This window comes from Triturus cristatus, chromosome 7 (genome assembly GCF_964204655.1).
Source record: "Triturus cristatus chromosome 7, aTriCri1.1, whole genome shotgun sequence".
Classification (NCBI taxonomy): domain Eukaryota; kingdom Metazoa; phylum Chordata; class Amphibia; order Caudata; family Salamandridae; genus Triturus; species Triturus cristatus.
The window spans coordinates 223,413,208-223,426,608 of record NC_140590.1 but is presented as its reverse complement, the minus strand read 5'-3'; the positions used below and the strand labels follow the sequence as shown (position 1 = coordinate 223,426,608).

General features: G+C 46.1%; 1 protein-coding gene and 1 long non-coding RNA gene across 2 annotated transcripts in view; one reads left to right on the top strand and one right to left on the bottom strand.

The window, feature by feature from the left end:
- LOC146809269 (uncharacterized) overlaps positions 1-1,572 on the bottom strand; it is a 253,678-nt gene extending 252,106 nt beyond the window's left edge. The window contains exon 1 of the long non-coding RNA XR_014966383.1: positions 1,412-1,572. This is a non-coding gene — a long non-coding RNA (uncharacterized LOC146809269). The remainder of the gene's footprint in view (positions 1-1,411) is intronic.
- The window catches only part of LOC146809268 (uncharacterized), a 186,347-nt gene that overhangs the window by 116,816 nt on the left and 56,130 nt on the right, over positions 1-13,401 (top strand). Inside the window, exon 8 of the mRNA XM_085616086.1 lies at positions 12,127-12,216. Coding sequence (XP_085472212.1) covers positions 12,127-12,216 — 90 coding nt within the window. The remainder of the gene's footprint in view (positions 1-12,126; positions 12,217-13,401) is intronic.

Sequence of the window (13,401 nt, the reverse complement as noted above, 5' to 3'; positions counted from 1 at the left end):
TACACTAAATGCATATGCATTTCATAGTATGGTGTATAAAAGACTGCCCCGCGCGTCAAAACATAAAGTGATATAATGCGCACTCGTCATCAAAGCTGAATTACCTGAAATTGTCCTGTCCCGATTCCCGCCGGTTCGAAGTCTACGATCAACCCTATCTATTTCTATCACACTCGGGTCGTCTTGCGCCTCGTCAAAGATCTGACCCTTCTAGCGCTAGGCGCCTTACATTGGAACACAGAGACATGCAACATTTTCACCGCTTCCGCCCCACAAGGACTCAAAAGAGAGACAAACATACAGATCAAATGATGTGAAGCGCTCACCCACCCTTTTACTGTAAATGTGTACCTTTCATAACTGCATGTCCTTCGGGGTAGCTATATGTTTAATCAGTAAATGTGCTCGCGCATTAGCCAACCACATTTAGCTACTGCTTTGTGCCTAAACTATGGAGCACTTGATAAATAAATAGGTTACATTCCATTAAATAATATGTCGGACTCGCAATACATAGCCTAGTGCAGCGTAAGACAACGTACCACAAAGTAACAAATGCCATAATATAAATGAACTCTTGATTAAAATGCAAAGAATGACAAATTGCTGTTCTACAAAACCGGCAAGATGTCATATTACAACTTATGTTACACAGCGAAACAAAAATAGCATAACAAGGTATAAAATGGCATTGAATAAGTGCACACAGTAACATAGCTCAACCAACACAATAGTAGTATGGGTTTGGGGGGAAGACGTGTAGCCTACCTAACTGGGCAACCACCTTTGGAACTGGGAAACCACGTTGGAGTTCCGGTGTCACCTCAACATCCAGTGATTCTTGGCAAATCAAATAATGTCATTGTGGCAAAAAAAAAAAAAATACAGATATATATATATATATATATACAGCTGTGCACATACAATGCGCTCACTTCTCATTTGGGCATACTGTGGAAACGTCCCCCCTCATGCATGCAAAAGTATAAACCGTGTACGGGACCTCAATATCTCATCTTAACGCCCCTTTGCTATACCCCCCTCACACACACACCTTTTCTGTAATCGTGACAGCCTCCCGTGTTGTTGCAATAAACACTCGCAGCGCTCTGGACTCCTTGCAGAGAGAAGCCCCCCGCGCGTTTAGCCCATTTGGTAACTTCATGGTGCTGTGAAAAAAATGATTCCGCAGTGAACATGCAGACTGTTTAGGCCTCTAGTAAAAGAACGAGGCTTGATTGTTTGGAAACATGCAGGTGGCCACAGAGAGCACGTAGGCCAGAGTCATTATGAATATATACATCAAAGAAATTGTTAATGCAGATGTATATTGTATATTCAATTCTCATCTTTTTAAAAAAGATATAACCACCACGCATATTATAAAAAAACATACAAGTACATTACATACTCTGTCCATGGGTTTACTCTGTCATCTTAGCGCAAATGGGGTGTGACGACACCGAAGGTGGGTCATGGGGAGAGGGGATGCGACACAGTCATGAATGGAGCAGTGACCACTGACACAAGCATTAATTAACAGAGAGTTCTCCGAATAACAATTACGCTGTGTAAGCGTAAGGAGACTGTAGTTAGGCGGTGCTACTTCCGGAACAAACGGAAGTTACGTATGGGATCAACAGCCAATAAAAAGCCCATTAACAAATGCAAATGCCTGCGTTAACTAATGCCAAGCGGCAGGACAAAATCCCCGGCAATAGGCGGAGTTTCACCTCTCTTATAGATTACTTGATATCTCGGAGAGACAGCGCATGCGCGTTGTCTTAGACGAGACCTAAAAATGACACATTTACATAGGGCGAATATGACATTGTTTCAGGAATTAAGAGACTCATGAGCCTTTCAGTACTGAACTTGTGCCACTCTCCATCAAAATAAATTCAATCAAATAAAGCAGTTTTGTACGTTTTTGCACTTTCTTCCCTTACCTTTAGGTACAATAGAACTGGAATACACAGAGGGCTATGAGTACTTTCTATTCCCCATCCCTGCTCAATCGAAATACAGATATTTTGGCATTGTATGCATGACTTTCCATTTAGTTATTAACAAAAACAGACCAGGACCCTTCTCTACACAGTCAATCCCCCCCACGCCCCCAGTCGCGGCCGGCTTGTCTCACGGGTGGGGGGAATGCGGTAGGGTCATACGGGAATGAGGGTCGTGTGGGGAGGGGGGTTTAATTCAATAACAACAAAAAATAGACTTACCTTTCCACCAGCTGGGTCCGGTGTCTTCTCGGCTCCTGCTCCTGGAGGAAGCAGGCAGCCAGGCTCCCTCCGGCCCCTCCCCTAACCCAATCACAACGCTGTAATGTTCTGATGTTTACTTTAGAGATGTTAATAAATGCAGCTTCACTAACATCTTCTGCCTTGAAACAACCATGAACCTCTGTATAAAGTAGTAAAATACAGCTGTTAGAGCTCTTCCACTATTTAAGACACAGGTCAGCCCAAGACTGTGACAGAGACCTGCCTTAAAGTAGCACTTGCAGCGCTCACTTTACGTGGTCTAGCCGCATGTCTTACATTAGCACTTGCAACACTCACTTCACATGGTCCAGTCTCATGTCTTACATAAGCACTTGCAGCGCTCACTTTACGTAGTCTAGCCTCATGTCTTACATTAGCACTTGCGCCACTCACTTTACATGGTCCAGCCACATGTCTTACATAAGCACTTGCAGCGCTCACTTTACGTAGTCTAGCCTCATGTCTTATATTAGCACTTGCATCGCTCACTTTACATGGTCCAGCCTCATGTCTTACATTAGCACTTGCATCGCTCACTTTACGTGGTCCAGCATCATGTCTTATATTTGCACTTGATTTGATTTGATTTGATTTATAAGTTTATATAGCTCATTGAATCACCCTCGGGAGGGTATCTCAGCGCTCTGGATTTGCAGAGAAGCATTAGTCGGAGTATTAGTCTGTAAACAGGGCAGTTTTCAGGATTTTCCTGAACTTCCAGTGGTCCGGGCATTGTCTTAAGGCGAGGGGAAGTTGATTCTAGATGAGAGGAGCTAGGTAGAAAAAGCTTTTTCCTCCCGTTCTTGTTTTTTTAATCTTGGGAATAGTTAGGAGCGATTTGGAGCTGGAGCGCAGAGTCCGGTGAGGGATGTAATGATGGAGTCTCTCCGCCAGATAGCAGGGGTCAGTGCCTCAGATTGCTTTGTGTGTAAGGCAACATATCTTGAACTTTACGCGTTGTCGAATGGGCAACCAGTGTAGTTGATGAAGGAGAGGTAGCGAGGCAGATCTGTAGGGCGCATTTAGGAACAAGCGAGCGGCGGTGTTCTGTATCATCTGTAAGCGGTCTAATGAGGACTCATTGGCTGCGATCAGGAGGGCATTGCAGTAATCTAGCTTACTCAGTACCAGGGTCTGCGTCAGGGTCTTTCTAGTAGTGTCGGGGAGATAGGGGAATGCTTTCCTTAGAAGGCTCAGGATGTGGAAGCATGAGCCCACTGTGTGAGGGACATGTTTCTTCATAAAGAGAGTCTGTTCGAGATGAACTCCGAGGTTCTTGACAGTGATCGCCGGGGTAGGGGGGAAGCCTAATTCCGGGGGCCACCATTGAGGAGTCCACAGGAGAGGGGCATCACCGAAGAGCAGAATTTCCGTCTTTCCGGCATTCAGCTGGAGGAAATTACTTTCCATCCAGTGTGATATAGCCAGCATGCTGGTGGAAAATGTGGATTGAGCTGTCTGAGAGGTTTTGTTAAAAGAGAAAGTGAGATGAGTGTCGTCCGCGTAGGATATTGGGATGAATCCATGGTGTCTCAGTAAGTTGGCCAAGAGAGCTATGTAGATGTTGAACATAGTCGGGCTTAAGCATGAACCTTGAGGCACCCCCTTGGAGAGGTCTTGCTTTTTAGACCGGAAAGGGCCAAGGTTGATAGTCTGGGAGCGCTTGGAGAGGAAGTTGGTCATCCATTTCAGGGCTGTCCCTTCGATTCCTGCCTCCCTAGTTCTCCTGAGCAAAGTCTGGTGGTCGACCGTATCGAACGCCGCCGAAAGGTCTAATAGCACAAGAAGGGTGGACTGGTTCTGGTCTAAGGTACACCTGATGTTATCGGTGACGGTCACTAGGGCTGATTCCGTGCTGTATTTTGGCCGAAAGCCCGATTGGGCCGGGTCCAAGTAGCCAGTTGCTTCGATATGGTCGGAGAGGGGTTTATTTACGTGTTTTTCCAGGACTTTGCTCAGGTAAGGGAGGAGGGAGATGGGGCGGAGGTTAGAGAGAATTTCCGTGGGGAGGTTTGTTTTTTTCTGGATGGGGATGATCTGAGCGGCCTTCCAGGAGGGAGGTAAGTGCCCATCCTCCAGAGATTGGTTTAGTTTGGAACAGACTGAAGGGGAAAGTTGTTTAGCTAAAGATGCCATGATCTTGGCGGGTATGACATCCAGTGGGGAGCCGGATTTTATGTTAATCATTATGGATTCAGTGTCCTCCTGTGTAAGAGGGGGGAAATTATGTAGGATGGTCGAATGAGATGGGCAGTAGCAAGAGATGTCTGATATATTATCCGAGCTGGGGGACTGCTTAGGCGCGATTAAATTGTTGTAGATGTTGTCAATTTTGTGTATGAAATAGTTACTTATTTTATCGCACAGTGTCTGAGAGGGAGCTTCTTCTGTCTCACAGGCTATGGGATGGGTGAAAGTTTTTAGAATCTGGTACATAGCTTTGGGGGTGTTTTTAGCTGAGCTAAGTTGAAGGGCTATGTAAGATTTGCGGGTATGTTTAATATTTTTGTGATAGAGGGAGAGGGCGGATTTGTATTTCTCTTTGTTGGCTGCGAGGTTGGTGCGGCGCCATTTCCTTTCGAGGTTTTTACATTTGTTTGTTTCCTTATGTAGTTCTGAGGAGAACCATATTGATTTAGTGGAACTGGGTTTGGAGGAGCCCTTTTTTAGCAGGGCGATCAGATCTATGGCAGCTAGTGCAGCTTGGTTGAAATGTGCTAGTCTGTCTTCCGTATTGCTGTGAGGAGAGTTTATGGGGGGTGTAAAGGCGAATGCAAAGGTGTCATTATTGATTTTATACCATTGTCTGTATGGGGAACGATTTTGTATGGTAGTCCGGTGAGTTCCTATGTGTCCCTGAAGTTGGAAATCGATGATGGCATGATCATACCAATTGACTAGTTTTGGGGCGAAGCATGTGAGGAGGGAGGAGTTAGAGAAGACAATGTCTAAAGTGTGTCCTGCTAGATGAGTGGGGCCATTGTTTACTTTATTTAAATTTAGGGCGGTGAGGTCATTGAGGAAGGATGCGGTTTCCGCCTTGTCTAGGTTTTCGCTGTGGATGTTGAAGTCGCCCAGTAGCATGAATTTATTGGAGGAGATCACGTGGGGGGCTATTAGTTCCATTAGTGAGAGAGAGAATTTAGTTAGGGGGCCCAGAGGGCGGTATACCAGTGCCCCTTTCCAGTTTACTTAGGGAGAGAGGTCGAGCCTGTATATCATGATCTCAATCAAGTCAGTTGAGCATTGTTCCATGATGGACACTTTTGCCCTGTCATTGTAAATTATGGCAATCCCACCTCCGGTTTTGGGTTGCCTGTCAAGTTTGATAATTTTATACCCTTCTGGTAGGGCAATGGCGATTGCTGGAGTGTTAGAAGGTTTTAACCAGGTCTCGGTGATGAAGCCGATATCGGGTAATTTGGTATCCAGTAGATCCCATAGCTCTATCGCATGCTTCGGGAGGAATCTTACGTTTCCCAAGAAGCTTTTCCATTTTAGCATGGGTGGAGTGGCTTCTTGTGTAAATTTGGAGGTAGATTTCCACCTCGTGTCCCCCTTATGATATGCAATGGGGAGGGGGATAGGAGGGCGACTGCTGCAGAGCGTTGCGGAGTCTTTCATGCTTTGGAATCTGCTGTGAGGGCAGGAGAAGAATCCCTCCAGGGCTTGAGTTGAGAGAGGGTCTTTGTTGTGACATTGGGAGGGGGAACGAGGGGGGTGGCTTCCAATCGCCACCAGCTCCATCCTGGATTAGACGTGTTTAATGCGGGTGTCTATTTTATTGTGTTTATTTGGGCAGGGTCCCTGGCGGCTGGCAGCGTTCGGGTGCGGACGGGAGCAGACAGGCTTGCCTTCGGCGCGCCGCCGGTGCGCCCGCTGCGTGTGTCCGCTGCGCACTCCGGTGCCCATGAGTTGTTGTAGAGAAGGTGGGTTTGAGGCTAGAACGCTGACCCCCTTTCGCCGGAAGTACCTCCCTCCACACAACCGGTATATCCCGTGGTGGACCGGGGAGACGACTCGGGAGAGACAGCGAGGTGGGGTGAGTAATTTAAAATGCGCAGGGTTTCTCAAGTGCTATTAAAAGTCACAGACTGTGTAAATTCAACAAATAAATTCAATTGGCGATTTACCATGTAGCTGCCCATGGTAGTGTTTCTTCTGGGTGCGAGCTGGGAGAGTTAGGTCCTACGAGCATTCAGCAGCTAGCGCCTGTTGCTAATGCCGATGCTGCAATCAAAACGTGTCTGCTGCACGCTCCGGTGCCCAGGAGTTTTTTTAGAGAAGGTGGGTTTGAGGCTAGAAGGCTGACCTCCTTCTGCCGGAAGTACCTCCCTCCACACAACCGGGATATCCCGTGGTGGACCGGGGAGACGGCTCGGGAGAGACAGCGAGGTGGGGGTGAGTAATTTAAAATGCGCAGGGTTTCTCAAGTGCTATTAAAAGTCAAGTCACTTTCATCGCTCACTTTACGTGGTCCAGCCTCATGTCTTACATTAGCACTTGCATCGCTCACTTTATATGGTCCAGCCTCATGTCTTACATTACAACTCGCAGCGCTCACTTTACGTGGTCCAGCCTCATGTCTTACATTAGCACTTGCATCACTCACTTTACGTGGTCCAGCATTATGTCTTACAATAGCACTTGCAGTGCTCACTTTTTCGTGGTCCTGCCTCATGTCTTATGTTAGCACTTGCAGCACTCATTCTACAGGAGCCATAATCATGTTTCAAATTGGCACTTGCAGCGCTTACTTTCCATGGTTCAACCTCATGTCTTAAATTAGCACTTGCAGCGCTCACTTTACGCAGTCCAGCCTCATGTCTTACATTAGCACTTGCAGCACTCACTTTATGTGGTGCAGCCTCATGGCTTACACTTGCATCACTCATAGTTTGTAGGGTACACCTTACTTTTTTACTCGTGCCATGCTGGTCCAGCCTCACTTGCAGTGCCCCATTACCTGGTACAGTCTCATGTCTTACATCAGCACTTGCCATGCTATTACTTTGTATGATACAACCCCCTTTGCTTTTCTTGCCTGTCTCATGTCTTTCATTAGCACCTGCAACACTGTCTTTACATGGTCCAGTCTCATGTCTTACATTAACACTTGCAGAGCTCTCTTTACGTGGTCCAGCCTCATGTCTTACACTAGGACTTACAATGCTCACTTTAATTGGTGCAGTCTCATGCCTTACATTAGCACTTGAAGCGCTCATTTTACGTGATCCAGTGTCATGTCCCACATTAGCACTTGCAATGCTCACTTTAGGTGATCCAGCCTCATGTCTTACAGTAGCACTTCCAGCACTCACTTTATGTTGTCCAGCCTCATGTCTTACGTTAGCACTTTCAGCACAGTCTTGACGTGGTCCAGCATCATGTCTTACATTGGCCCTTGTAGCATTCACTTTACGTGGTCCAGCCTCATGGCTTACATTAGCACTTGCATCACTCACGTTACGTGGTACAGCCTCATTGCTTACATTAGCACATGCAGCGCTCACTCTGCAGGATCCAGCCTCATGTCTGACAATAGCACTTGCAGTGCTTACTTTCCCTGGTTCAACCTCATGTCTTACATAAGCACTTGTGACGCTCATTTTACATGGTCTAGCCTTATGTCTTACATTAGCACTTTCAGCACTTACTTTATGTAATTCACATAGATGTCTTTACATGGTGCAGCGTCATGTCTTACATTAGCACTTGCACCGCTCACTTTACGTGGTTCAACCTCATGTCTGACATTAGCACTTGCAGCGCTCATAGTTTGTATGATACAACTCCATTTGTTTTTCTTGCCATGCTGGATCACAAGTGCTCACACCTGTCCACCAGAGTGCACTTTGCGTGGCTCAGCCTTATTTGCGGTTGCCACTTTACATGGTTCAGCCTCGTGTCTTACATTAGCACTTGCAGAGCTCCCTTTACGTGGTCCAGCCTCATGTATTACATTAGCACTTGCCATGCTCCTGGATTGTGTGATACAACCCCCTTTGTTTGTCTTGCCTGTCTCATGTCTTACATAAGCACTTGCATCGCACACTTTACGAGATCCAGCCTCACTACTTAAATTAGCATTTGCAGTGCTCACTTTACGTGGTCCAGTGTCATGTCTTACATTTGCACTTGCAGCGCTCACTTTAAGTGGTCCAGCCTCATGTCTTACATTACAACTCGCAGCGCTCACTTTACGTGGTCCAGCCTCATGTCTTACATTAGCACTTGCAGCGCTCACTTTACCTGGTCTAGCCTTGTGTCTTACATTAGCACTTGAATCGCTCACTTTACGTGGTCCAGTGTCATGTCTAACATTAGCACGAGCAGCGCTCACTTTACGTGGTCCAGTGTATGTCTAATATTAGCACGAGCAGTGCTCACTTTACTTGGTTCAGCCTTATGTCTTACATTAGCACATGCAATGCTCACTTTACGTGGTCCAGCTTCATGGTTTACATTGGCGCTTGGAGCACTCACCTTGCAGGATCCAGCCTCATGTCTGGCAATAGCACTTGCAGAACTCTTAGTTTGTAGGGTACAACTCCCTTTGTTTTTCTTGCCATGCTGGATCACAAGTGCTCACATCTGTCCACCAGAGTGCACTTTACGTGGCTCAGCCTTACTTGCGATTGCCACTTTACATGGTCCGGTCTCGTGTCTCACATTAGCACTTGCAGAGCTCCCTTTACGTGGTCCAGCCTCATGTCTTACATTAGCACTTGCTATGCTCACTTTACGTGGTCCAGCTTCATGGTTTACATTGGCGCTTGCAGCACTCACCTTGCAGGATCCAGCCTCATGTCTGGCAATAGCACTTGCAGCACTCTTAGTTTGTAGGGTACAACTCCCTTTGTTATTCTTGCCATGCTAGATCACAGGTGCTCACACCTTTCCACTAGAGCACACTTTAAAGTGGCCCAGCCTCACTTGCAGCACTCACTTTATGTGGTCCGGCCTCGTGTCTTACAAAAGCACTTCCAGGGCTCCCTTTACATGGTCTAGCCTCATGTCTTACATTACCACTTTCAGCACTTACTTTATGTAATTCACATAGATGTCTTTACATGGTGCAGCGTCATGTCTTACATTAGCACTTGCACCACTCACTTTACGTGGTTCAACCTCATGTCTGACATTAGCACTTGCCATGCTCTTAGTTTGTATGAAACAACCCTCTTTTTTTCTTGCCTGTCTCATGTCTTACATTTGCACTTGTGCCGCTCACTTCATGTGGTCCAGCCTCATGTCTTACATTAGCGCTTGCAGGCGCCCCACCACCAGAGCTCAACTATCAACCTGTGTGAGGCTGCACATTGGAAGTAACTTTCCACCAGTGGCGGTTGACATTTACGGGTGGTGGTGTGATGGGTGAGAAAAAAATAAAAGTAAATAAAATAACTACACTTACCTTCCTGGTGCTAAACCCTCTTCACTGCAGTCTTCTCCAGGCAGGCAGACAGGCTCCAAAGCATGACCCAGGAAACTGCCCAAACCAATCATGCTGCTGCTCTCTTGCACAATGAAAGCAGAGCCAGGATTGGAGGGAGCGGCCGCCTTTGGCACTTCCGAGGACACTGGAGCCCTATGCTTTCTGTAGAGGTTTAAAATGTAAAAGCTTGGCCAGAGAGACGTGCACTTTAAACTTAAAGTGCCCTGTTTTCTGCTGCTGCCTGACTGGCAGCAGCAGAAAGCAGGAAGCCCTGCCCCCCTGTCCTGATGCTTGGCTTGAGGCAGGTTTCAAAAAATAAAATATGAACACATTAACTTTAATACCATTTTATTTTTCATCTCTGGGGGCTTTTTTTATCAGTGGGGTGATGCTCCTCCGCCTAAAGACAGGAGCTGCCCCTGCGTTCCACTCAAATTCCCCCACACCCACAACTTCCCCTTGGAGGAACCCTTGAGACTGAAGTGTGTCTCGTTAAGATCAAAGGAAGCATGTATTCCACGCGCACGCAAACAGCTGCCAAGTAACTGCGTAGCAGAAAAGCTGCCACGCCCGAGTAGCAAACATTGTCATCTAATTACTGCTTGATTTCAATTTAAATTCCACAGAGGAGTCCAGGCCCTTCATAACGCTCCACTCGATCTTAAAAAAGAGTGCGAGTCCACAATAGAGAAGTGACACCTTTGCTTGCAACTGATAACTCAGAAAATGAGTCTCCTCCCCCAGGCCAGAGGGCAGATATGCGATGTCCTTTCTGCCATGATGTCCAGTAATGCTTCCCTTGAAAAAAACTCAGGTTATAATCACTAGAACAAGGCGAAAAGGGGATGAGGACCAGGATAAGAAAGAAAAGGACATTACAACATCTGCCCTTTTCCACTCCACAGTCCTTAAATATTGATAACGGACCAAGCAGCAATAATAGTTGTTGTTTGAGATGAGCCCTGGAGCTGGCCAGCATTCACTGTAATACAACAGGGTAGCAGGCCGTGTGATAGGCTCGCTGAGCTCACGGGAGCCTTGCCAAACCCCTCTGTGGTCTCTGACTGGAGCAGGATTGTAATGCACTTACGCCAGAAGGTTTCTGCTCGACCAATCTGGGCGTGTAGAACACGCGGGCAGTGGGCTGGCAGTGCAGACACATGTCCTGTAGGTGGGCTACTGGATACTGTGTTCCCAATATGCCCCTTTAGAAACCATACTAGTCAATAGCTGTGGCAGTATATCTCAGACTTCCCATTCTTTTCTCTAGTGTCCCTGACAGGCAGCCTTTTGCCACGAGAGCAGTTTTGCTGTAGTAACTCCTAGAAATGATGTATTTACTCTCCAAATGTCCAAGACAAAACTGGAAATGCCATTCCCACCTTGGGGTAATCCACCAATATGATTTGACTGAACCCTTGAAAATGGGTGGTGCAGAGGGCTCCTGACAATGACAACTGGAGCTAAGAGCCTAGCTCCTTTAAGATGGGAGAGGACTCCAGTCACATAATGTGGTCAATGTCCCATAAGGTCATCAGGTGCATACACAAGCCTGCATCTGGAACAGCTGTGAGAATGACGTGGCATAACCCTGCCTGCCACCCCGTGCAGGTGAGCGATAGTCAGTACCGCGGTGATGATACCAAAGGCAGACCAGACACCGGTACCTGACTGGCGGTTTCCCATTGCCAAGTGCCAACATGTCTGGTGAGATGCCAGGGGGACACCTGCATGTATGTCATATTTACAAAGATATCGAATGTGTTAACTCAACCACGTCCATCTTCTGGGGGGTACTGTGCCATGGCCACAAACCTTCTGTTATTAAACTCGGATTCTGAATATAATATGTCAAGTGGGGGTAGCACTGACATGAAAGAAATACTATCATAGAAGCTTTGGAGCCAGAGCACTGAGTAGAGTCGGTATTACAGGGTGTGTATGGGGGAAAAGGTGTATCATTCTCCCCAGTACAGGTCTGTAAGAGTAGGAAGTAGAACGTTTCGACCTCTTACCCTGTATGGCTGTGGAACTCTTCACAGAAAGCCCTCAGGATTCAGTATGACCATTGTAATTTTGGAAAGTAACAAAGGTCTCTCTGTGTCTATTTTAATTCTCAGAAATATTCTTCTCAGCTGGCTTATCCACACCTTCTCAATTGCTATACGTTAGCACTATTATACACTGGGCGTTTGCTCGCCAAGATACATCCATTATAAGATAACAGACTTCCTGTAACAGATTAAATGTAACAACAATCCACGAAATGGCACAAAAGTGGAAACCTTTTAATAAAGTTGTTGCACGTAGTACTAGTACAGGAAGTTTTCATTTACTACTGTTAGTTGAACTGTTTACATTTGCATCCATCGCAGACTAATTGACGCCTAACCTTTTTGTTCTCTGGACATGTAGGGGGCACTTCTGGAGACCGAGCCAAAAGAGAAGCGGATACCATCCCTGAAGCCTGGGATTCACCTGTGTATCACTTCGACCCTTCTTCAGGTGAAAAACATTCCTTATTATCTCGGTTGAAGGATGGGTGAACTATGCAGAGAATAGCTGGATCATGAGGAGGACTAGTTTAAGGCACTATGGGGCACATGCAACAAGCTAGGCAATCGCGATTCCTTAATAGCGATTATTAAGGAATCGCTATTAAGGAATCGCAATTGGCTATGCATGTCAGTTTTGCTAAAATAGTAGTGATTCCTACTCATTCCTTAATTACAAATCGCAAATTGCCATTCGCAATTAAGGAAGGCCTTCCCATTCTTTCCTATGGGCCTAGAGGCCCAAAGGGATGAATGGGACAGCATTCTCAATTTGCGAGTACCAAATAGGTACTCGCAAATTGCGAATGCAATTTCAAGGGTGCTAGGGGGCCTAAAGGCCACCCTAACGCACCCCCAAAACATGCATGTGTGCACATGTGGCGCACACACATGCCCTGTGGGCATGTGTGTTCGCATCATGGCACCTAGAAAAATGCAATTTTATGCATTTTTCTAAGGAACTGCAAATTACCATCAACTTAAAGTTGATGGTAATTTGCGATTCAAAATTGCATCAATTTGCAATTCCATAATGCATCACAATTAGGGAAACACAATTTGCGATTCCCTAACTGCATCCGCAAAATAGATAATCGCAAAAATTGCAATTACCTGTTTTGCAAATGCCTTTGGGCTTGATGCATCGCAAATAGCATTTTACCGGCGGCAAACAGACCGATTCTGAGAATCGGCCTGTTTGCGACCGGTATTTTGCTTGATGCATGTGCCCCTAAGAGTGTGAGATGGTTTTGAACACATGACTGCGGAAAGCGTCACACTGCAGAATGCCACCCTTGATAGCAGTCAGTCTACCATAAACAGAGCCAAAACCTACCTGACAAGACAACAACCACCAGTGATCTATGAGGAATAAATACGATTTCCGTACACACACAAAGGAAGCAAATACATATTACCAATTACTGAGTTCATACTGATATTTTTCTGACTTAGCTTCACAAACCAGGAGGGTGTGTGCCTGTCATATGTATTTGGTGGAAAATAAGTGAAAATGTTCTTTGGCAAAGTAATTCTCCTTTAAACAAAATATGTGTTTTGCCGAATTGTTCCTATAAAACCTACTTTTACAAGGTTTCGTGCAATCTTTAAAAAAAATATCATGAAATTTGGTAAG